Genomic DNA, 26,174 nt, shown 5'->3' on the forward strand with positions numbered 1-26,174 from the left:
GTGACTCCTGTGTCCTGCTCGTGTCTTCAGCTGTCTGCTGGATTATCTGCTCTGCTCATCGGCGGTTCCCATACCCGCTACTGACTCCTGTGTCCTGCTCGTGTCTTCAGCTGTCTGCTGGATATCCTGCTCTGTTCACCTGCGGTTCCCATACCCGCTACAGTCTCTCAGCTCTCCTGCTGTGCCTGCATATCCTCGTTGGACAAGCTTCTCTACTCAGCAGCGGTATGCATACTTGTTATTGACTATCAGCTGTTATCCTGCATATCCGCTTTGAACAAGCTTCTCTACTCAGCAGCGGTATCCATACCCGCTATAGACTATTAGCTGTGACACTGCATATCTGTTTGGGACTAGCTCCTCTGCTCTCCAATTGTATTTTTACAGTTATAGACTCTTATCACTCCTCCACGTATCCGCACCTGGACAAGTCCTCACCTCATCACAGCAGTGGTACAACTTGCTATACGCAGACCACTGACTCTCTCGCTACCTACCTACACCTAACAAGTCTTCCCTTCACAGCAGTGGTACAACTTGCTATACGCAGACCACTGACTCTCCCGTTACCTACCTGCACCTGGACAAGTCTTCCCTTCACAGCAGTGGTACAACTTGCAATACGCAGACCACTGACTCTCCCACTACCTACCTGCACCTGGACAAGTCTTCCCATCACAGCAGTGGTACAACTTGCTATACGCAGACCACTGACTCTCCCGCTACCTACCTGCACCTGGACAAGTCTTCCCTTCACAGCAGTGGTACAACTTGCTATCCGCAGACCACTGACTCTCCCGTTACCTTCCTTCACCTGTTCACGTCCACTCTACTCTCCTACCAGTACAGCTGCAAGTCGCTGACTCTCCTACCAGTATAGCTGCAAGTCACTGACTCTCATCTATTCCATTGGCATTCTCTCTCCATCTGCTGTTATATACGTTCCTACTATTCACCCTACTGCCCAGAGGACCGCTGTGTAAACCCCGCCCCTCTGGTAAGCATTATCAACTGGTGAATCCTGGGCAGAACTCCTAGTGCCCATGACACCAACAGAGCCTATAGCATTTTCAGGAACAAATAGTAATTAGTAATAACTCTATTATTTCTGTGGGATCCAGAGCTCCGCACTCACCGGCACTCCTGCATCATCCTGGCAGGGTGGGGTGAATGAGATGGTAATAGGAAAAGGGCTGCACACATGTCTTTGCTGGTTAGGTTACCCCAAGGTGGCTACAGCTCATTCATGGATAATTTTTACAAGATATAAAGAAGGATACATTTGCCCGTTGTGGACCTCCCAGGCTGGCCTTACATTTATTAAACATTCCCAGCACCCACTTCTCCAGCACATGGAGACACTCGGGGAAACAACAGAAAAAAAATGGCCAGTTGACATTTTCTCATGTCCCACTGTATGCACATATACTTAACCATTTTGCCACACGATGTCCACAATGGGAAATGTGTAAATTCAAGAGTAACAACAGCAACAACAGAACCTGCAACTTAGTGTAAATGACTTCAGTGTATAGGATGTGCTAGTGTAAACATTTTTCAGTTTAACATCAATGTTCATTTTTATATTATACAAAAACACAGACACCTAACGCATGCACTTAAATCTTTAAAGTGAGTTTCAGTAGAGTCAGAGAACCTTATTATATTCACTCTTAAACTTCTGCATGTCCATTTGATCCCAGTGTGATGTAGGCAGAGATAGAACTAAATTTAGCCAATCAGATCATTGGAATGTTCAGAGGCCCCCAAAATATTTCAGAAAATTAGAGTGAAATGAATATGCTGGTCTTGGGGGAGGTTGTGATCTGTCTGATCATGTGCTTGTATAAGTGAGGACAGGGGTTGCATGTAAAATTACAATGTTATGAAGGGAGATGAGGTACGCAGGGAGCCATATACAGGGGTAGGTAGTGGAAGGAGACTGCTGTTAAACTGATGCTGTAAGATTGCAAGGTCACGCGCAGTATTTCATAAATCCAATATTTACTGAGAATGAAGCCAAATTCACAAAGCATTTGAGTACTTTATAAAGCTCCTGTCATGTTTGTAAAAGTCAATAAAACTAGCAAAATACAATATGTTTTGAATACATTTGGATGGCAAACACTCTTTAAATAATTGAGTGGTTATTTTGGAAGCTTTGCAGTATGTGCATCTTTATTTTCCAGCCTTATTCGTGAGCTTAAAATGCGGGATAAAGATTTCCCTGATGTCAACTCTGGAGTCTACGTGTTTGAGGTCATCCCGGGAACTGCGGCTGCAAGGTGAGAAACATTCTGATTAATTGCAAAGGACCCACACTATTATTTTCACATGTTAAAGCCCAATTTTGTGAGAGAGTAATTTCTTATTCAAAGCTGTGAAAACATTACAGTACAAGACCCTGTACACTTAGTTACACTTCTGATGCCAGGCAGGCAAAGTAAGAGTCTGGTTGTTGAATAGTAGAAGAGAAGAAAGTAGAGAAAAGAAGGCAATGAGGAGTGTAGAACTGGATGACAACAAAGAGAAAATAGATCATTGCTCAAAGGGAGGCAACAAGAAAAAGGAAAGTGGGCAGTAGCATTGCTGGCCTTCACTCTGACTGTGGGACCAATTCTGACCAGGTGTTATCTACAAGAATTTGCTCAACCTCTGTTCGTGTGAGTTTCCATCAATTGCTCATTGTGTTTATCTATAGTAGTGAATTTAAGTTGTTAGCTCCACTAGGATACAGTTGTGTTATATGTTGGACCTTTACAAATAAAGATAATAATAAATATAGGCAGACAGTAGGAGGGTGAGGCGAAAATATTGTCATATTAAGTAGTTAGAAGTGAGGGGGGTGGTGTGAAAGTAGAAGGACATTAGATAAAAGAGCAGCAAGAATGAGGGCAATAAATGAAAGGGGCAGGCAAGGGGAAGGACAGTAATAGATGGGACAAAGCCAGAAAAGGAACTTTAGCATAGCATGTTGCCTAGCCCTCATATTCAACAAATGTGCCCCTCCCCAGGTTATCCCCAGTGTACTGGAATGGGCTCATGTTATGTTGCCTGTGCATACCCATGTTTATCTTGCACTTTGTTTGTGGCATCTTTCCCTATTCTTCTCCAGAATTCCTACGAAGACATGTTGGATCCCTCTCAGCCGGAGCCAGGGGTGACAACAGCCAAAATACCCCTGCCTGGGTCAGCCCACCCCAAAACACTATATGCACAATTACTTGTCTAACCTCTAACTGGGGAGATATGATAAATTCAAAAGGAGTAAGAGAGGGAGTGATAAAGGAGAAAGACCGGAGAGACCGTAGAAGAGTAGACATTGAGAAATCAGTGAAATTTAAGGAAAACAAAGAGCATAATTGCAGAATGAGGCACATACTCAAGATGACTGTGTGATATGAGCAATGTATAAAGATGTATATATGATAGAGAGACCAGGCAAATCCAGGAGTGGAAGGAGAGTTCACCTTCAAATTCCAAACATCCTGGATTTATTAACATTCACCAACATTATAGCGCAAAAGCACGATCTTCAATACTGATAGGGAGGTGATGAGACAACAAATGGAGGAGGGCAGCAAGGAATAGTGCAGTGGAAAAGCAGGTAGTGAATTATATTGAAGAAAAAGGAAAAGTCTAGAAGAGGGGTCAGTTTTGGGAGTGGTGGCAGAGGTGGAAGAATGAGAAAGACACTGGGGAAAGAAGTGAAAAGACTCAGGAGTATAACAACAATCAGACAAGGAAACAAGAATAACAGTGAAACAGAGTGCAGATGAATTGAGGTATGATATATTAAAAGTGATATGTAACAAGGAAAATAAGGGGAGACGGAGTCAGCAATGATGATGGTAATAAAGCAGGTATCAGAAAGTAGGAATGCAGGACATTTATGAAAAAGGATAGAGGAAAATGGGATGGAAGGAAAAGGAGAGTTCAACGAGTAGTAGAGACAAAGAGGATAGAGAGTGAAACACCAATAGAAGGGACAATGAGATAGCAAGGTAGCATTATGATGTGACAGTGGTGCAGGAAGGAAGGGAGAAGGGCAGTGGCGCAGTAATAAAAAGGTGTGAGAAGCGAAATACACAAGGCCGAGATGGTGGCTAGTGATTAGGCATCATTCAACTATTACTGATCTATGCATAATTTACATTACATATACCACCTGCATAAGATGTCTGCCTGATTTCTCTCATTTTCATGTTTTGCCTTATTGTCCTGTGCAGTGCGGGTATGAAGGATCATGACGTTATTATCAGCATTAATGGAAAAATGGTGGCCACTACCGAGGAGGTGAGCGAAGCAGTGAAGATCAGTGAAACACTCTCCATCGTGGTGCGACGAGGAAATGAAGATATCATCCTCAATGTTGTACCTGAGGAGATGGGCTAGAACCAACCCCTGTACTAAGATCAGATGTTCCAGTCCTTCATTAGGATCTCCTCACAGTGCCTTGTGCACAGAAGTTTACACTTGGAACTCACCAGTTGGCTCAGATTCTGAACTCCCATTGGATGGGAACTAATTCCTTCAATATATTCTATTCACACACAGGTTGTGGCGGAGAATTAGTATCCCATTAATACAAATATACATGGCTATATGTAAAACAGATCTAAAAATGGATATTCAAATGATGCCTTTGTCAAACTTAACATTCAGTGAAGAAGAGAGGAATGGGAACACCATCAACACAGCCCATCAGAGGACAATTGATCAAACCACACATATGAAGTATATTACACCGTCTCACAAAGAAAATAAAATGGTGCCAATATCGAATATATTTTATATATAAAGAACTTTTGTAAATTTGTAAAGCTGATGGACAAAACCCGCCCCACAATTTTGAACACCTTGACAGTAAAGCAGCCCGCTACTTTGTTTAATAGCAATGTATTTTATAAGTATATTGGTTGTGTAAAATTGCTGTGACATATTACCTGTTAGTATACATACACATTTTGTATTATTCTTGACAACATACAGCAGAACTGGATTCTGGGAATTGCAGTGCTTCTCAGCAGAACACATACCAGGCACACAAACCAGGTTGCAAGTCATTAGTATATTTAACATGCCTTCAATATGCATCAAATGATAAAAATGATGCAGAGAAGGAAACATCACAAGGTAATATAACAACCCCTTGTGTAAAATAAAATGTAAAGGACATGGATAGCAAGAGACTGAGCAGGCTATCGCTACATAGCAAACTAGATGGTGCTAAACTAGAACTTAATCTCAGTATCTCCCAATATTTCAAGTTACAAAATTCTTATAGTAGTAAAGCTTATTATACACAAATACCGACACATACAGTATACAAAACAACTTGTATAATTTATAGAGTGGATGATATTAAAAATTTAGGGAGCCATTGGAGTAGATATGTCATACAAATCAGTACATAAAACCCAAAAGATGGATAATCTTGGAGGAAAAATGCAGGGGGACATTTAATTGACTAAGATGGGAGATAAATACATTACGTATCCAGACTAATAAAAGTGATATAGCTAATTCCACCGTATTCTACGATTCACTAAACAAATCTTATATCAGGTTGTACCCTGTTTCAGAAAAATGTCAGCATGTTTCAATATGTCCTCTCAGTTCAGCATTTACAAACACAGATTCTTTAAGAGTGTTTGATAGGTAATGGGTTTACACAGAATATAACTTGAAATAAAACATATAAGTAACTTTGTTTTTATGTAAGGTATTGTTTCATCTATAATTCAATTTATATTATATATTGCATGTCAGAAAATATATAAATTGAGTAATCAGCTCCTGACATTTAAAGAACTGCCCTATTCAAGGGTGAAATAATATGAGAAAGACCAGGCTGTACTATGCATTCCGAGTGCTAATAATTGTTATTAAAATAGGAACTGGAGTAGTACTGGAGTAAATGTACAATTTATACCCCTCTGTCTTGTATTATGTTTATGAGGTTTCCTATCTAGAAATATGTTGGTATACTTGTATCTAGGTTGTTTTCTCACAAATCTTTGAATTCCATCAAAGTTAGCTATGGCAGTCTAGTTCAGGTCTATTTCTTTAGTATATGACTATCGAACAGTTGGCTCACCCAGATACTGTATGATTGTATTTGACTTAAGTGTCTTACAACAATACTCTAGAAACACTATTGTATGACATAGAATCTTGTCCAGTACGTATATACAACATGTAAGCAGTGTTGTAGTGTTGTATACATGATAACGTACAGGAACCAGATTGTGTGGATATTACCCACCATTTAGATTGTAGCTTTCATATGTTAGTGCTCCTATGTGACCTGAAATTATTGGGCTTCTAAATAAGGTAAAAATAAACCCGAAGTTTTAGGAGACGTCCCAGGTATCCAGTTAATTTTAACAGATTCAAGATGAGGAGCACAAGCAAAGTCAGTTTAAGATTTTGGGTGGAAAATGGGTAAGAACTATATGTCCACTCGCAGTGTCATTTTAGAATCTCTTATTAAGGAACAATGGTGCACTTTATAATGATACTGAGTATCTATGCACACTTGCAACCCTTAGTTAGAACTGTGCTATATATAAATGCCACATTTCTAAAATACCTGTAATAAGCATTCTGTAACAAAGCTGGCTATATACACAACTACAGGGTACCACAGTGGAATGATGGATCTCACATCGAGCACCGATTTTCATTTCGGAGGTCTATAGTCGCTAGAAGAGTCCTGCTTTGGACGTGTCTACCGACAACCTTCAGGGTGAAATTAATCATCTGTAAAAGTTATTTGTCATTTTCAGTTAATCAGATTTTTATTTTACATGTTAAAATACAAACAAAAGATGTGGCATTTGAGTTAGAAGTTTACATATAGCATATATCTATTCGAATATTTTGACTTTGTATTTTTCTTAAACAATTACATTATGTATGTTTAACTCTTCTGTATTATGATGTAATTATATTTTACTAATACAACTGTTATTTGTTATATACATGTTCATCTTTTATTTAGCCATTTTTTGTCTTACACACAGGACTGATAAATGACCTAGTAATTTTGATGTGACAAATTGATGGTGGAATAGTCTACAGCAGTGTTGGGTAACTGGCACTACAAATGTTTCCTAGTGCCTGCAAACCCCCCTCCAAGCCTAGGAAATTGTATAATTGAGGTGGCTGAACCCTGCCACCGCTTCACACAGCTCTACTTGAAAAGGTAGAGCTGCATGCACCTAACAGTAGTGCACGCAGCATTGCCCATGTATATTATGGGGATAGGAAGAGTTGGAGTGCAGCAAAGCAATGTCTAAAATTATAACCACGCCCCCATGCATGCTTGTCACGCCCACTGGCGGCATGGTGTGGAAATTTCCCTCTACAAATCCTGCGTTTGCCCCTGGAGGGGGGGGTCCAAATGCTTGATTTTGGAACAAAGGAAAAAAATAAAAACTTGACACAATAATAATAAATTAGAAAAGTACAATGTACATAAATATAATAACGTATTTTTAAACAAAAAATAAATTATTAAAGAAGTGTGAGGCATAAAGTACTTTATGTAAAACACTACACATTTATATTTACATAAATACATCTTGACCAACTTACCAAATTAATAAAATACTTTGGAAATTGATATAACTGTACAAAATGAATATTAAACTTCCTCTCACATCCAATTTAAATAAAGAAAATTACAGTTACTCACCCAATACTTCATATCACTGTCAGCAGCCAAGAATCTGCAGATGAGCACAGGTAACTTTCTTTCTGCATTTTCTTTTATCCTAAAATCACAGAAGAAAATTGAAGCGGAAACATAACTAAGAACAATACACTAGAGCCAAAAAATGAGTAAGAACAATAACAGTGGCCATTTTGTTGAAGACAAAGTTCATTAAAACATAGGTATGTTCCCAGAACAGGTGGAACTAAAGAGGTTGCTAAGGGGCCCGGCTCTCAAAAGAGCAAAGCGAAAGCCTCTTCTGGGCAATAAGAGGGATGGACAGAGGGCTAGAGCGGCTTTGCAGGACTCTATCTAAATTTTACTATGGAGCCTGACAACGCAATGTTCGACACCATAGAACATTTGCGATTTGAGTGTGTGGGGATTTCTCAGCAACCCACCTGTGACGGAGCCGGGCCACAATGCCAAGATAACATCTTCCACTGACCTGTCATTCTCGCACAGATTATATGGATTGTCACCCCAGGACCAGTTCTTAAATTGCACCCAGCAGACAGAGGGAGAACGTATTGCGGACACATGGGGGAATAAGAAGGAAGGGACAAGAAGCGAGGGACAACTGAAAGCCCTGACACGTAATAAAACCATGGAAGAGGTTAATTTCAGGAGGGACTGTGTGTTAGCCAAGATCTGGAGGTGGGAAAAGATAAGTATTAGCTATGTCTTTCACAGGACTGGCCCAAACATTGTGGCATGGACACAGCAGGGCACGCACTGTGGAAGGCCAGCTCATCTTCACTCCCACTTGAACCCCCCTGGTCCAGCACCCACCAATGTTTAAGGAGAGACCCAGCAGAGGGAAAACACTGGGGAGGTAAAACACTGTGGGAAATGGACCATGGATATAAGGAGCCACTCCAGGAGGGAGGGGGTATACATTCTCAGGATTGATTCCTTGAAGGTGTGGGGCTGACTGGTGTTGAGTTTCTGTTCTCTACCAGCAGACCCAGTGGTCATCACTGTCCTGTACCTCGCAAAGCAGGTTGCTTTCCATCTTGGGACCTGTCATAACCTCACTCCATTGGGAGATACTCGCCAGGTTCTAGGCAAATTGGTGCGCCCACAGGAGTGGAGAGACTGATACCCATAACCCCACCCCGATGATGGAGAGCAAGATACCAAGACTCCCTGGACCTTCTGTTGACAGACTCTTTTGCCTGTGGAACTTTGCGTGGCTAAGGTGGATGGGGAACCTTCCTGCGACTCCTATTGACACTGGTGATCTGCTGAAATATGGCTTAAAGTGTGCAGTTTTATATTCTGTTGTTTTACTGTAAGAAAAGTAAAGATAGAATTGTATCTTTCGTTCTGCTCCTTGCATATGTAATTTCTGAACCTAAGGGGGCCAGGTAACCTTATGAACTTTGGTTCTAAAAAACTCAATATCCTCACATTTGGAGTCAGACAGTGGGATCACACAGTCCCGACATTGGGTAGAGCGCAGGGACTCATATTCTGATACGGTCAGGCTCTGAAAGGATGAGCGGCAACAGAGGCTCAGCACCGGTATCAACATGGGAACTAGTAGGGGATTCCTCAAATATGGTCACAGAGGCAGACATGAGCAGGCTTGATGAGAGGGAGAAAACTTATCACAGGGCGAAAAAACAACACCTGCAGGTATTTTACAAGAGGTATGAGGACTCTTAAATCTAAGAGGTGCTGTTGGCCCGATTAATGGAGTGGGAAAGAGCCCAAAAGAATTAGATGAAAGAGTCAGGGGTGGAGGAGGATGAATCAGTGACTCCCCCACAGGGGCAAACCCCAATCACTACACCCGGAGTAACCAACGCCAGACGAGCAGTACTACAGGATTGGCTGGGAGCGCTGGGGGAAATAGCGACCTCACAGAAAAGAGCAGGAATCCTACAGGCGGTGCTGGGAGTCTCAATCGGAATGCCCAGGGGACCGCAGTTGATGAGCCATGAGATGTCCTCAACTGGGATATAGTCTTGATAGATAAATATTGGTCAAGTACCAAGTGTGTTATATAAAATTGCAGCTCAAGAAAAACCCAAACAACTGCACATAGGTTGAGAGTAATAAAGATAACAAAAAATATAGTAGGGATATTTTCAGAGCTATTGAAATCTCATAAACAGAATGGAAAACTGTGGAGAGCTAACTATATATCTGATTGTCCAAATGGATGACAATATAAACAACCAGCAACAAAAGTTTGTTTATATAGGCTCACACACCGTTCTTAATATTCCACTTAGGCATGTATAGAGGGACACGATAGGAGTTTCCAGGTGTCCTGTTCTCAATAAACTTACAATTGTAAAGCTGTCAGCATAGCAGGTACTTGTGAGGAGAACGATCTTCTATTCCAATATGTGTTAGGTGCACAACGTGGTAGGTAGATTGTTAAAACGATTCGACTTCACTACCCCTCTCAGCCATAAACCGTGTGCATAATAGAAGAATAAAACAAAACAAAATCTGGTGCAGTATGTTCAAACAGTCAGATTTATTAAAAAATATAAATAAGAATAAAAATCACACAAGACAAGAGATGCGGTTGCTCATACCAGATAACAGGTAATGATTAACACAGGATAAACATTGTTCCGGAACGAGATCCAAAGAAAATCTCTACATAGATGTTCAGATGCGGAACTGGGTTGCCGATACTCCTGTCCTCCAACCACCGACGCGTTTCAACTTAAGAAAGTCTTTTTCAAGGTAATGGATACATCCGAAACACGGTTATATTTATACCCCTACCGGATGCACCTGTGACTTAATTTGCATAATTACAAGGTAAATGTGTATTCAAATCAATTCCACACCAAAATTGATACATACATATATCATCAATATTACATCCGATATAAAACGTCAATATTAACATCCAATATAAAATAAAACAAATACAATTTACGTCTTAAATAAGAAAACACTCCATCAAGTCTTAATCTAAGGCTTGCGCATGCGCAAAGAGACCTGCGTTCCACCAACAAAGTGATGAAACTAAGCCTCATTGTGAAGTTTGCGCATGCGTACAGAAGGAGGATCACCTTCATCTATGTAGGGTAATGTTTTTACCATAATATAACTACTCATATGCTTGAAATACTGATCACATAGAGATGGGTATACCTTATCCTAAACAAACAATGTATAAATCCATATTGCATTTTTGTATCTTTATCCGATATACATTAGGGCCAACATGTAATAGAGGATAAATATTAGGAGATAAGTACTTCAATAATGTAATTAGCACTAAGGTTAAAAAGTAACTCACAGTTTTTTAAGTGTTTTCCACTATGCCATTATAAATCAATTAAGATTGGGATGCCTTTGTTTTATGAATACAAATAGATAGTTCTGATATACGGAAGGCAAATACATCGTAAATCATAATATACATAACATAATATGCAATAACTAAACGTGTATGAAAATCTTCTTTCTTCTTTTCAATTCAAGCAATAGTGATCCTTTGTATAGAAAATTAGTTCTAGCATAAAAGAAAAAAGGACAAAACAGAAAAAATATATATTAAAAGTCAAATCAAAAGTTATAAAAAGCCCTTTCATCATCATCATCATCATCATCATCATTTATTTAACTCAAAGTCTTTATTGAGACCCACCGGTATTAAGCAATTCAATTTAAAAATCCAGGACATTTCCTTTTTAGATAAGAGGTTGTCCAGATCCCTATTATTCCAATTCTTTTAACGACATCTATGCCCAAAAAATTCTTTATACCAGTTGTTGAGGAATTGTAACAAAGCTTAAAATGTTTGGATACCGAATGCAATTCAAAACCCAACTTAATATTGCAACAATGTTCGTATAGGCGTTTTTTCAATGGGCGGGAAGTTTTCCCTACATAAAATAGACCGCACTGGCATTCTAGAAGGTAGATAATATGATCCGTGTCACATGTACTAAAATGATTAATTTTAAACACTTGATCATGTACCATACATTCAACAGTTTTGTTCTTATCACATGGTACATTTTTGCAAGCTGTACAACATCCACATCTAAAAAATCCTTTTGATAGGACTTTTCCTGTTGGAATATTATTGATTGTTGGACCTTTCACCAATTTATCCTTCAACTTTAACACCCGTCTATAGATAAAATTAGGTTTACTCAGAATAATGTTAGACAAATATGGATCTTTTCCTAATACATGCCAATGTCTACTCATTATTTTCTCTAATTGTTTAGAAGACTGACTAAATCTTGAAATAAAAGCCAAATGAGAACCATTGTCACTTTTACCTTCCTTTACTCTATTACAATGTAACATACCGTATTTCCCCATGTATAAGACCTTTTCCCCCCAAATTTTGGGTCTAAAAAAAAGGTGCGTCTTATACACTGCAAGCGCTACTTACCTCAATGAAGAAGTCGGCACCTGGTGTGAGAGAGGAGTCCAAGCTAATCGGAACAGCGTGTCCCCGCTGGCTGTATGGAACAGCGTGTCCCCCGCTGGCTGTATGGAACAGTGTGTCCCCGCTTGCTGTATGGAACAGCATGTCCCCGCTTGCTGTATGGAACAGCGTGTCCCCAATCATCTCAGGAAGCAAACAAGTGTCACCAGCGGGTCCATCAAGTGTTCTCCACTACCCAGGTGCTGCTGGCCGATTGTAGGCTCAAAGGTAAGGCAGAATATGAATCCTCTGAGTGGGAGAGCACAAATTATGCGACCAACCGAGATGGTGTCTTAGCCCCCCCAGCTGGCTGTTTGGAACAGCGTGTCCCCGCTGATTGGCAAAAGGACCTTAAGGTCCGTCAGGCGCCTCCCACAGTCTCGGAGCTGTCAGTCTTTATGTAATACATCTTTTTTTCATTTTGGGCCCCAAAATTAAGGTGCGTCTTATACATGGGTGCGTCTTATACATGGGGAAATATGGTATCTAGTCTTTTCATTTTTCTTGCTTTCTTTTGCTACATTTAAGATGGGACTTTCATAGCCTTGTTCTTTAAACTCCTGATACATACATGTCATCTGAGTTTCAAAGTTAATATCCTCTGAACAGTTTCTCCTTTGTCGTAAAAACTGGCTATAGGGATAATCTTCAGCCAGTTACCATGGTGTTGACTGCTACATAGAATAAATGAATTAGTATCCGTAGGTTTACGGTAACATCTCGTTTGTATCAATAAGTCCTTAATATAGATCTCAAGATCCAAAAATTGTACTGAAGTCTGGCTAATATTAAAAGTGTATTTGATATTCCACTGATTAATATTCAAACTGGCACAAAATATATCCAGAGAGAATTTATCACCCTTCCATAGAAAAAGAACATCATCTATATATCTTTTCCAGGACACCAGACCAGCACCCAGTCTATCCACAATATGGTGATGTTCCCAATAAGCCATAAATAAGTAGGCATAGCTGGGAGCGAATCTGGTTCCCATCGCAGTTCCTGTTTTTTTAATGTAATAGTCTCTCTTGTAAAATAAATAGTTATTATAAAGTAGAGATGGTCACTGACCCCCGTGTTTTGGATTTGTATTCGGTTTTGGATCTGGATTACCGTCGTGTTTTGGTTTTGGTTTTGCAAAACCGCCATTGCGTGTTTTGGTTTTGTTTTGCTATTTTGTTGGAAAATCAATGTTTTTGGGCCTACAATAACCCAATTTAGTGCTCCACCTGTTTCATAGATAAGTAATCTAATTGTAAAGCTAATAAATTATCAAAAAAAAAGTTTAATTCCTGGCAGGTAGGCCTTCATTTATTCTACACACAAAACAGATTGTCTTCCTCTCCATCTATGCATATTGGCAATGCAGCCATCATCTTTGGATGTATATTACACCCTACACTTATAGTTAAATTGTCACTCACCGGACCGTGAGTGCCTCTTCACTGGTGCGTGGCTCTCCAGTATTCCTGCCAGCACCTATCCTGAACCGTGGCCGCCCGCCATCCTGATGGTCTGCGCATGCGCAGTTCCTAAGAACTCTTCTGACCTTTGCTTTTAGTTAATTGGTTGATCAGGCAACGCTCCCTATTTAAAGCACCTGTGTTCATTACCTCGTTGCCTGATCTTGGAGTCTCATTCCCTGTGAGTCTCTGAAGGTGTTCCTGTGTACTTCTCCGTGTCTTCAGCTTCCTGCCGATTCCTGCTCAACTCATTGCCGGTTTCCAGACCGCTTCAAGTCTCCTGTGTTCTACTATGTTTTCAGCTTCCTGCTGATTCCTGCTCAACTCATTGCCGGTTTCCAGACCGCTTCAAGTCTCCTGTGTTCTACTATGTTTTCAGCTTCCTGCCGATTCCTGCTCAACTCATTGCCGGTTTCCAGACCGCTTCAAGTCTCCTGTGTTCTACTATGTCTTCAGTTCCCTGCTGATTCCTGCCGGTTTCCAGACCGCTACAAGTCTCCCGTGTTCTACTATGTCTTCAGTTCCCTGCTGATTCCTGCTCTAATCATCTGCGGCTTCCAGTCCGCTATTACCTCCAGTGTTCTACTCGTGTTCGCTATCTCCAGTGATTCCTGCATTGCTCATCATTGTTCTACCCGTGTCAAGTTCTCTGCCTGTGTGCTGACCCGGACCCTGATTACCGCTACCACTCACCTGTAGTTTCTTTACTCGTGCTGGCGTGCAGCCGCTCAGCTGTTCCTGTATTCTCTCGTGGACAGCCTGCTCAACTGAACCGCGGTATGCTTACTTTCTATTGACTGTATTAGTTTACTGCATATCCGCTTGAACTGTTCTCCACTTACCCACGGAATCCTCTATCTCCCTGAGACTGTGTTATTACTCCGCATATCTGCTGGGAAGTTTACCTCTTTGTTAAGTCGTGAGATACATATGCTAATTGACCTTCTGCTATTAGCCTGGATTCCAGTAGTGAATTCATCTCTGTCAAGCAGCGCCTGCCACACCAACATAGACTTGTGCATATTGTTTGGGATCAAGTTCCTTGTGCTCTCAGTGTCTACATTCTATGTTTACACTCATCGACACCTGTACCTATCCCCACCTATAGCAGTGGTACAACTTGCTGTACGCAGACCACTGACTCCCAGTTACCTACCTGCACCAGTAACAAGTCCTCTCACTACAAGCAGTGGTACAACTTGCTATACGCAGACCACTGACTTCCCCGCTACCTACCTGCACCTGGACAAGTCCTCTCACCATAAGCAGTGGTACAACTTGCTATACGCAGACCACTGACTTTCCCGCTACCTAACTCCACCTGGACAAGTCTCTTCACTATAAACAGTGGTACAACTTGCTGTACGCAGACCACTGACTTCCCTGTTACCTTCCTGCACTTCTTCACGTCCATCAAGATCCTCGTGTTCATATCTACCTAATCATTAACCAGATTGCTGCTAGTCATTGACTTTTCTATTTGCATCCTCTCGCCATCTGCTGAGTCATATGTTCCGCTAGTCACCCTGCTACCAGAGGACCACTGTGTAACCCACACTACTCTGGTAAGATCATCATCTGGTGATATCCTGGGCAAAGACTCCTAGTGCCCGTGACATAAATATGTAAAGAAATGGAAAAAGGCAGTTTGCTTTCTGTCTCTATAGGCCCCCCTCCACTTGTTGAAAAAACAAAAAAATTCAGCCGTTATAGACTGTACAATATTAATTGAAATGGACAAAGCCAGTTTGGTTTCTGGCTGTCACTGGCACTAGGAGTCTTTACCCAGGGATCACCAGGTGATAGGCTTACCAGAGCAGTATAGGTGGTAATATGGTACTCTGGTAGCAGGGTGATCACGGAACAGGAAATAGCAGATGATGAGATGCTCAGGAAAGTCTATGACTAGCAGCACTGGTAATATGGAGGTAGTAATACACGAGGAACTGTATGGACAAAGGACACGTGAAGGTAGTCAGTGGTCTGCGGTAGCAAGTTGTACCACTGCAATAGTGAGGAGGAATGTCCAACAGAAATGAGGAGGTGATGAGAGTCAGCGGTCTGCGGATAGCAAGTTGTACCGCTGTCTGAGTGAAGGAATGGAATCCAAGTGGAGGTATCCGGGGAGTCAGTGGTCTGCGTTAGCAAGTTGTACCACTGCTATGTGAGAGGATACTGGAACAGGTGACACAGGAAACAGGGATCAGTGGTCTGCCTCTAGCAAGTTGTATCACTGAATATATATGTGAGGAGGAGCACGGGGAGAGACTGCAATACAGGAGATACACGGACACCTTAAACTTGATCCACAATAATATGCACAATATATAAATGACTGAACAGCACTGCAATAATAGAAAGTCACTTGAGGTAATCCGGCACAAGATAACACAGTCAATGATGGCAATAGACTCAGCGGATAGCAAACTCCAGAGGAGAACCAACACAGTCCAGCAAGATATGCAATACACCAGCACAGTCAATGAGAAGTATGCATACCGTGGTTCAGAAGCAGGCTGTCAGACAGGAGTGCAGAGATACCTGAACGGCTGGAGGCCGGCAGGATGCGAAGTCCCTGGATGGGTGAAGCGGTAGTCAAGTAGGTGCAGCGCACAGGTAGGTAGACCAGCAGGGGAACAAATACTCAGGAAGCAGTAGTATGTAGAACTGGACTCCTGGAGGACCCTGAAGAGTAGCGATGGTCTAGCTGAGAAGAAAGTAGTGAGGCGCAGATCCGATGCTGACAGGCGGGTAGAGACCAGCGGGAACACAGGAAAGCATGGAGAGCGGATCAGCTGTTGAAGGATGAGTAGAGCTGAGGAGTAGCAGCAGCAGGACTCTGCAGATACACGGAGGTAGCCAATAGCAACCAGCAGGTGCAGTAACGATGGAACACGGGAGAGCAGAGCTGAGCTGGAACTGTTGATCACGGAGAGTAGCGGATAGGAATAGTTGTAGCAGTCTCGAGGAAACACGGGAGAGTTGAGATGAGCTGAAGACTGAAGCGCACAGAGGCAGCGGATAGGAATCAGCCAAACAGTCACGATGAAACACAGACGAGTTGAAGGTTGAAGACTGTAGTGCACGGAGGCAGCGGATAGGAATCAGCTAACAGTCACGATGATGCACAGGTGAGTTGATGTAGATTGAAGGCTGTAGTGCACGGAGGCAGCGGATAGGAATCAGCTAACAGTCACAATGATATATAGTAGAGTTGAAGTGGCTTGAAGACTGTAGTGCACGGAGGCAGCGGATAGGAATCAGCTAACAGTCACGATGATGCACAGGTGAGTAGAAGTGGTATGGAAACCACAGGAGTAGAAGTGGTTTGGAAACCACAGAGGTAGAAGTGGTTTGGAAACCACAGGAATCAGCAGCGCTGAATACACGAGGAAACACAGGAACACCTTCAGAGACTCATGGGGAATGAGACTCCAAGATCAGGCAACGTGGTATTGACCACAGGTGCTTAATATAGGGAGTGTTGCCTGATCTGCCAATTAAGTTAAAGGAACATGTACTGAAGGGTTTGAAAGGGCTGCGCATGCGCAGACCCTCAGGATGGAGGACGGCCACGGTTCCTAAATGTCCGGGAAGAAGCACTCACAGTCCGGTGAGTGACAGTACCCCCCCTTTTAAAGGTGGGCACAGAACGCCTGGAACCGGGCTTGTCCGGATTTTTGGAATAAAACTTCTTCAGAAGAGCTGGGGCGTTGAGATCTTCAGCTTTGATCCATGAACGCTCTTCAGGACCAAAGCCCTTCCAATGAACGAGGAAACGGAGAACTCCTAGCGAAATTTTTGCATCCAATACCTCAGTAATCTCGAAATCTTCCTCCTGATGAACTTGAACTGGCTGAGGTGCTGAAGGAGGAGTCGAGAAACGGTTGATGATGAGAGGTTTGAGCAAGGACACATGGAAGGCATTGGAAATCCGAAGATTCTTAGGGAGTAGAAGTTTAACACAAACTGGATTGATAACTTGAATGATCCTATATGGACCAATAAAACGAGGAGCGAATTTCATAGATGGGACCTTCAAACGAATATTTTTGGTAGATAACCAGACACGATCTCCAATTTTTAGTGGTGGAATAGCCCGCCTCTTCTTATCTGCGAAAGACTTATATTTGTTAGATGTCTTCTTTAAACAGGTTTTGACCTGAGACCAGATATTTTTGAAGGTCTGACAAGCAGTCTCTACAGCAGGAACTTGGGTGGGAGGGAGGGCAGGAAATTCCGGAAAAGACGGATGGTGACCGTAGACCACAAAGAATGGAGTTTTGGATGATGACTCATGGTACATGTTGTTATGGGCGAATTCAGCCCAAGGAAGCAATTCTACCCAGTTGTCTTGATTGGCTGATGAGAACATCCTTATAAAGGTCTCGAGATCTTGATTGACCCGTTCAGTTTGTCCGTTAGATTGCGGATGGTAAGAAGATGAGAGTGCTAATCGTATGCCCAAGGTTTTACAAAGGGCCCGCCAGAATCTGGAAACGAATTGAACTCCTCTATCTGACACAATCTCAGACGGACATCCATGGATACGAAAGATTTCTTTAACGAAATGTTCAGCCAGAGTAGACGAGGAAGGCAAACCAGACAAAGGGACAAAATGAGCCATCTTCGAAAATCTGTCTACCACTACCCAAATAGTATTATAATTCTTACTAGGTGGCAAATCAGTAACGAAATCCATACTAATATGGGTCCAGGGCTTGGACGGAATGGGTAGTGGTCGCAGCAACCCTGCTGGAGTTCTGCGGGAGGATTTAAACTGGGAACATAAATCACAGGAAGCAATGAACTCTTTGACGTCTCTCCTCATCGAAGGCCACCGGTAACTTCGAATGAGAATCTCAAAGGTCTTGCGTTCACCAGCGTGTCCAGAAAAACGAGAGGCATGGAACCACGAAAGGATTTTCCTCCTCAGAGTAGGAGGCACGAGGGTCTTCCCAAATGGTAGCATTTTGGTGGACGAAGCAGCCAGCGAGATACATTTGGGGTCTAGAATAGAATGGTTGGGAACCTCTTCAACGTCAGCGGACGTCACAAAAGCTCGAGATAGAGCGTCAGCTTTTTTGTTCTTGGCCGCTGGTTTGAAGGTTATAATTAATTCAAAACGGGAAAAGAAAAGAGACCATCTTGCTTGATGAGGATTCAAGCATTGGGCAGATTGTAGATATGACAGGTTCTTATGATCCGTGAAAATCGTCACCGGATGGCGAGCTCCTTCCAATAAATATCTCCACTCCTCTAATGCAACTTTGATAGCCAGCAACTCCTTGTCCCCGATCGTATAATTTTTCTCTGCAGGCAGGAGACCCCGAGAGTAGAAGGCACAAGGATGGAATTTTTGTTGCTCCGAGCGTTGGGAGAGAATGGCTCCTAAGCCCACATTAGAGGCATCTACTTCTAGGAAGAAGGGAAGTGTCACATCAGGCTGTCGAAGAATGGGAGCAGAGGAGAAGGACTCTTTAAGAATTTGAAAGGCTTGGAGAGCCTCAGATGACCATTGCTTAGTATTAGCCCCTTTACGAGTCAGGGCCACAATAGGAGATGCAATGGATGAGAAGTCTTGAATGAAGCGTCTATAGTAATTGGCGAAACCTAAAAAACGCTGGATAGCACGAAGAGTAGTTGGCTGGGGCCAATGTAATACAGCATTCACCTTGTCTGGATCCATCTTCAGGCCAACTCCGGAAACTATATACCCCAAGAATGGAATCTGGGGCAACTCGAATGAACATTTTTCTAATTTACAGAACAATGAATTTTTCCGGAGTCTGGAGAGGACCTCTGCCACATGTTGGTGATGAGAAGGCAGGTCCTGTGAAAAGATCAATATGTCGTCCAGGTAGACAACGACACATACATATAATAAGTCCCGAAAGATCTCATTAATGAAGCCTTGGAAAACAGCGGGGGCATTGCAAAACCCGAAAGGCATTACTAGATATTCATAATGCCCATCTCTGGTGTTGAACGCTGTCTTCCATTCGTCACCGGAACGGATTCTAATTAAATTGTAGGCACCACGAAGATCCAACTTGGTAAAGATCCGAGCTCCCTTGATGCGATCAAATAACTCAGTGATCAGCGGAATGGGATACCGATTCTTAATAGTAATGGCGTTGAGTCCACGAAAATCTATGCAGGGGCGTAGTGATCCATCCTTCTTTTTAACGAAGAAGAACCCGGCTCCAGCGGGAGAGGTGGAAGGTCGAATAAACCCTCACTGGAGATTCTCCTGTATGTACTCAGATGAGGCATGAGTTTCAGGTAACGAAAGTGGATAGACCCGACCCCTGGGAGGAGTCTTGCCAGGTAGAAGATCGATCGGACAATCCCAAGAACGATGAGGAGGAAGACGTTCAGACTGAGCTTTATCAAACACATCGGCAAATGAAGCATACTGAGGAGGGAGTCCCGGTGAGGAAGACGAGATGGAAGATTGCTGTACTTTAAGAGGAATGACTTGGGAAAGGCAACGATGATGACATTCAGCTCCCCAAGACGTAACTTGAGGAGTGCGCCAGTCAATCTGGGGAGAGTGACACTGAAGCCATGGAAGGCCTAAGACAATCGGACTTGTCATAACTGGAAATATTAAAAACGAAATTTCTTCATGGTGCAGCACACCAATCTGAAGTGTTACTGGAGACGTACTCTGGGTGATGAGACCATTGATGAGACGTGATCCATCTATAGCAGTCACAGTAATTGGTGTTTTTAAAGTAATCACTGGTAGGGACCATTGATTCACTAGGGATTTAGAAATGAAATTTCCTGCTGCTCCAGAATCAATCAATGCCTGTGACTCAAAGGATTTGGTAGCAAAGGAAATCGTAACATCAAAAGCGCAGACTTTTAATTTCATAGAAGATGGAGAGGACTCCAGGGACCCTAACTTCACCTCTCCAGAACTAGTTAGGGCCTGACATTTCCCGATTTCTTAGGGCAAGAACTGAGCATATGTGTGGAATCAGCACAATAGATACAGAGTCTATTCTTTACTCTTCGTTTCCTCTCTTCTAAAGATAATTTGGAACGTCCTATCTCCATGGGAATCACAGAAGGTGAAGCTGGACGAAATTGAGGGGTTGAACGAAGAGGTGCTTTAACAGAGGTTGTTTTCTCAGATTCTCTTTCACGAAATCTCATGTCTACACGATGGCAAAGAGAGATCAAATCTTCTAGTGACGAAGGAAGCTCTTGGGTAGTCAGTGCATCTTTAATTTTATCGGAGAGCCCCTGCCAGAAGGCGGCAATTAATGCTTCAGTGTTCCACTGAAGTTCAGAGGCTAAGATCCTAAATTGAATGACGTACTGGCCTACTGTATGAGAACCTTGTCTTAAACGAAGAATGCTGGAAGCAGCGGAGGTCACACGACCTGGTTCATCGAACACACTTCGGAACGTAGAAATGAATTTGGCACTATCTTGTAGTATAGGATCGTTTCTCTCCCACAGAGGGGAGGCCCAAGCCAGAGCTTGTCCAGAGAACAATGAGATAAGATAGGCCACTCTGGAACGATGGGTAGAAAAATTTTGAGGTTGGAGCTCAAAATGAACTGAGGATTGGTTAAGAAAACCCCTACAAGTTTTGGGGTCTCCATCGTATTTTGACGGAGTAGGCAGGTGAAGCGTGGGAGCTGTAGACACCTGGGATGGCACTGGGGAAACGGAGGAAAGCACAGGAGCTTCAACATTAGCTGTAACAGGTTGTCCAGATGGTCCTTGGGAGGCTAACGATTGGTAACATTGAAGTAACAGCTGTTGGCGAGCATCCTGTTGCTCCACACGGGTGACCAGATGCTGCAGCATCTCTTTGGCTGTAGGTTCCGTATCTGGGTCTGTCATGGCCTGATCTTACTGTCACGGGCACTAGGAGTCTTTACCCAGGGATCACCAGGTGATAGGCTTACCAGAGCAGTATAGGTGGTAATATGGTACTCTGGTAGCAGGGTGATCACGGAACAGGAAATAGCAGATGATGAGATGCTCAGGAAAGTCTATGACTAGCAGCACTGGTAATATGGAGGTAGTAATACACGAGGAACTGTATGGACAAAGGACACGTGAAGGTAGTCAGTGGTCTGCGGTAGCAAGTTGTACCACTGCTATAGTGAGGAGGAATGTCCAACAGAAACGAGGAGGTGATGAGAGTCAGCGGTCTGCGGATAGCAAGTTGTACCGCTGTCTGAGTGAAGGAATGGAATCCAAGTGGAGGTATCCGGGGAGTCAGTGGTCTGCGTTAGCAAGTTGTACCACTGCTATGTGAGAGGATACTGGAACAGGTGACACAGGAAACAGGGATCAGTGGTCTGCCTCTAGCAAGTTGTATCACTGAATATATATGTGAGGAGGAGCACGGGGAGAGACTGCAATACAGGAGATACACGGACACCTTAAACTTGATCCACAATAATATGCACAATATATAAATGACTGAACAGCACTGCAATAATAGAAAGTCACTTGAGGTAATCCGGCACAAGATAACACAGTCAATGATGGCAATAGACTCAGCGGATAGCAAACTCCAGAGGAGAACCAACACAGTCCAGCAAGATATGCAATACACCAGCACAGTCAATGAGAAGTATGCATACCGTGGTTCAGAAGCAGGCTGTCAGACAGGAGTGCAGAGATACCTGAACGGCTGGAGGCCGGCAGGATGCGAAGTCCCTGGATGGGTGAAGCGGTAGTCAAGTAGGTGCAGCGCACAGGTAGGTAGACCAGCAGGGGAACAAATACTCAGGAAGCAGTAGTATGTAGAACTGGACTCCTGGAGGACCCTGAAGAGTAGCGATGGTCTAGCTGAGAAGAAAGTAGTGAGGCGCAGATCCGATGCTGACAGGCGGGTAGAGACCAGCGGGAACACAGGAAAGCATGGAGAGCAGATCAGCTGTTGAAGGACGAGTAGAGCTGAGGAGTAGCAGCAGCAGGACTCTGCAGATACACGGAGGTAGCCAATAGCAACCAGCAGGTGCAGTAACGATGGAACACGGGAGAGCAGAGCTGAGCTGGAACTGTTGATCACGGAGAGTAGCGGATAGGAATAGTTGTAGCAGGCTCGAGGAAACACGGGAGAGTTGAGATGAGCTGAAGACTGAAGCGCACAGAGGCAGCGGATAGGAATCAGCCAAACAGTCACGATGAAACACAGACGCGTTGAAGGTTGAAGACTGTAGTGCACGGAGGCAGCGGATAGGAATCAGCTAACAGTCACGATGATGCACAGGTGAGTTGATGTAGATTGAAGGCTGTAGTGCACGGAGGCAGCGGATAGGAATCAGCTAACAGTCACAATGATATATAGTAGAGTTGAAGTGGCTTGAAGACTGTAGTGCACGGAGGCAGCGGATAGGAATCAGCTAACAGTCACGATGATGCACAGGTGAGTAGAAGTGGTATGGAAACCACAGGAGTGGAAGTGGTTTGGAAACCACAGAGGTAGAAGTGGTTTGGAAACCACAGGAATCAGCAGCGCTGAATACACGAGGAAACACAGGAACACCTTCAGAGACTCATGGGGAATGAGACTCCAAGATCAGGCAACGTGGTATTGACCACAGGTGCTTAATATAGGGAGTGTTGCCTGATCTGCCAATTAAGTTAAAGGAACATGTACTGAAGGGTTTGAAAGGGCTGCGCATGCGCAGACCCTCAGGATGGAGGACGGCCACGGTTCCTAAATGTCCGGGAAGAAGCACTCACAGTCCGGTGAGTGACAGTACCCCCCCTTTTAAAGGTGGGCACAGAACGCCTGGAACCGGGCTTGTCCGGATTTTTGGAATAAAACTTCTTCAGAAGAGCTGGGGCGTTGAGATCTTCAGCTTTGATCCATGAACGCTCTTCAGGACCAAAGCCCTTCCAATGAACGAGGAAACGGAGAACTCCTAGCGAAATTTTTGCATCCAATACCTCAGTAATCTCGAAATCTTCCTCCTGATGAACTTGAACTGGCTGAGGTGCTGAAGGAGGAGTCGAGAAACGGTTGATGATGAGAGGTTTGAGCAAGGACACATGGAAGGCATTGGAAATCCGAAGATTCTTAGGGAGTAGAAGTTTAACACAAACTGGATTGATAACTTGAATGATCCTATATGGACCAATAAAATGAGGAGCGAATTTCATAGATGGGACCTTCAAACGAATATTTTTGGTAGATAACCAGACACGATCTCCAATTTTTAGTGGTGGAATAGCCCGCCTCTTCTTATCTGCGAAAGACTTATATTTGTTAGATGTCTTCTTTAAACAGGTTTTGACCTGAGACCAGATATTTTTGAAGGTCTGACAAGCAGTCTCTACAGCAGGAACTTGGGTGGGAGGGAGGGCAGGAAATTCCGGAAAAGACGGATGGTGACCGTAGACCACAAAGAATGGAGTTTTGGATGATGACTCATGGTACATGTTGTTATGGGCGAATTCAGCCCAAGGAAGCAATTCTACCCAGTTGTCTTGATTGGCTGATGAGAACATCCTTATAAAGGTCTCGAGATCTTGATTGACCCGTTCAGTTTGTCCGTTAGATTGCGGATGGTAAGAAGATGAGAGTGCTAATCGTATGCCCAAGGTTTTACAAAGGGCCCGCCAGAATCTGGAAACGAATTGAACTCCTCTATCTGACACAATCTCAGACGGACATCCATGGATACGAAAGATTTCTTTAACGAAATGTTCAGCCAGAGTAGACGAGGAAGGCAAACCAGACAAAGGGACAAAATGAGCCATCTTCGAAAATCTGTCTACCACTACCCAAATAGTATTATAATTCTTACTAGGTGGCAAATCAGTAACGAAATACATACTAATATGGGTCCAGGGCTTGGACGGAATGGGTAGTGGTCGCAGCAACCCTGCTGGAGTTCTGCGGGAGGATTTAAACTGGGAACATAAATCACAGGAAGCAATGAACTCTTTGACGTCTCTCCTCATCGAAGGCCACCGGTAACTTCGAATGAGAATCTCAAAGGTCTTGCGTTCACCAGCGTGTCCAGAAAAACGAGAGGCATGGAACCACGAAAGGATTTTCCTCCTCAGAGTAGGAGGCACGAGGGTCTTCCCAAATGGTAGCATTTTGGTGGACGAAGCAGCCAGCGAGATACATTTGGGGTCTAGAATAGAATGGTTGGGAACCTCTTCAACGTCAGCGGACGTCACAAAAGCTCGAGATAGAGCGTCAGCTTTTTTGTTCTTGGCCGCTGGTTTGAAGGTTATAATTAATTCAAAACGGGAAAAGAAAAGAGACCATCTTGCTTGATGAGGATTCAAGCATTGGGCAGATTGTAGATATGACAGGTTCTTATGATCCGTGAAAATCGTCACCGGATGGCGAGCTCCTTCCAATAAATATCTCCACTCCTCTAATGCAACTTTGATAGCCAGCAACTCCTTGTCCCCGATCGTATAATTTTTCTCTGCAGGCAGGAGACCCCGAGAGTAGAAGGCACAAGGATGGAATTTTTGTTGCTCCGAGCGTTGGGAGAGAATGGCTCCTAAGCCCACATTAGAGGCATCTACTTCTAGGAAGAAGGGAAGTGTCACATCAGGCTGTCGAAGAATGGGAGCAGAGGAGAAGGACTCTTTAAGAATTTGAAAGGCTTGGAGAGCCTCAGATGACCATTGCTTAGTATTAGCCCCTTTACGAGTCAGGGCCACAATAGGAGATGCAATGGATGAGAAGTCTTGAATGAAGCGTCTATAGTAATTGGCGAAACCTAAAAAACGCTGGATAGCACGAAGAGTAGTTGGCTGGGGCCAATGTAATACAGCATTCACCTTGTCTGGATCCATCTTCAGGCCAACTCCGGAAACTATATACCCCAAGAATGGAATCTGGGGCAACTCGAATGAACATTTTTCTAATTTACAGAACAATGAATTTTTCCGGAGTCTGGAGAGGACCTCTGCCACATGTTGGTGATGAGAAGGCAGGTCCTGTGAAAAGATCAATATGTCGTCCAGGTAGACAACGACACATACATATAATAAGTCCCGAAAGATCTCATTAATGAAGCCTTGGAAAACAGCGGGGGCATTGCAAAACCCGAAAGGCATTACTAGATATTCATAATGCCCATCTCTGGTGTTGAACGCTGTCTTCCATTCGTCACCGGAACGGATTCTAATTAAATTGTAGGCACCACGAAGATCCAACTTGGTAAAGATCCGAGCTCCCTTGATGCAATCAAATAACTCAGTGATCAGCGGAATGGGATACCGATTCTTAATAGTAATGGCGTTGAGTCCACGAAAATCTATGCAGGGGCGTAGTGATCCATCCTTCTTTTTAACGAAGAAGAACCCGGCTCCAGCGGGAGAGGTGGAAGGTCGAATAAACCCTCACTGGAAATTCTCCTGTATGTACTCAGATGTGGCATGAGTTTCAGGTAACGAAAGTGGATAGACCCGACCCCTGGGAGGAGTCTTGCCAGGTAGAAGATCGATCGGACAATCCCAAGAACGATGAGGAGGAAGACGTTCAGACTGAGCTTTATCAAACACATCGGCAAATGAAGCATACTGAGGAGGGAGTCCCGGTGAGGAAGACGAG

The 26,174-nt window shown here is 43.3% G+C and overlaps 1 protein-coding gene and 1 long non-coding RNA gene across 2 annotated transcripts in view; one reads left to right on the forward strand and one right to left on the reverse strand.

The window, feature by feature from the left end:
- The window catches only part of LOC142151407 (serine protease HTRA1-like), a 54,090-nt gene extending 47,440 nt beyond the window's left edge, over positions 1–6,650 (forward strand). Inside the window, exons 8-9 of the mRNA XM_075207011.1 lie at positions 2,190–2,285; positions 4,230–6,650. Coding sequence (XP_075063112.1) covers positions 2,190–2,285; positions 4,230–4,395 — 262 coding nt within the window. The 3' untranslated portion in view covers positions 4,396–6,650. The remainder of the gene's footprint in view (positions 1–2,189; positions 2,286–4,229) is intronic.
- The window catches only part of LOC142151417 (uncharacterized), a 46,071-nt gene continuing 21,909 nt past the window's right edge, over positions 2,013–26,174 (reverse strand). The window contains exons 2-4 of the long non-coding RNA XR_012691190.1: positions 7,703–7,781; positions 6,596–6,765; positions 2,013–2,278 (exon numbers count right to left, since the gene is read on the reverse strand). This is a non-coding gene — a long non-coding RNA (uncharacterized LOC142151417). The remainder of the gene's footprint in view (positions 2,279–6,595; positions 6,766–7,702; positions 7,782–26,174) is intronic.

This window comes from Mixophyes fleayi, chromosome 4 (assembly GCF_038048845.1).
Source record: "Mixophyes fleayi isolate aMixFle1 chromosome 4, aMixFle1.hap1, whole genome shotgun sequence".
Taxonomy (NCBI): domain Eukaryota; kingdom Metazoa; phylum Chordata; class Amphibia; order Anura; family Limnodynastidae; genus Mixophyes; species Mixophyes fleayi.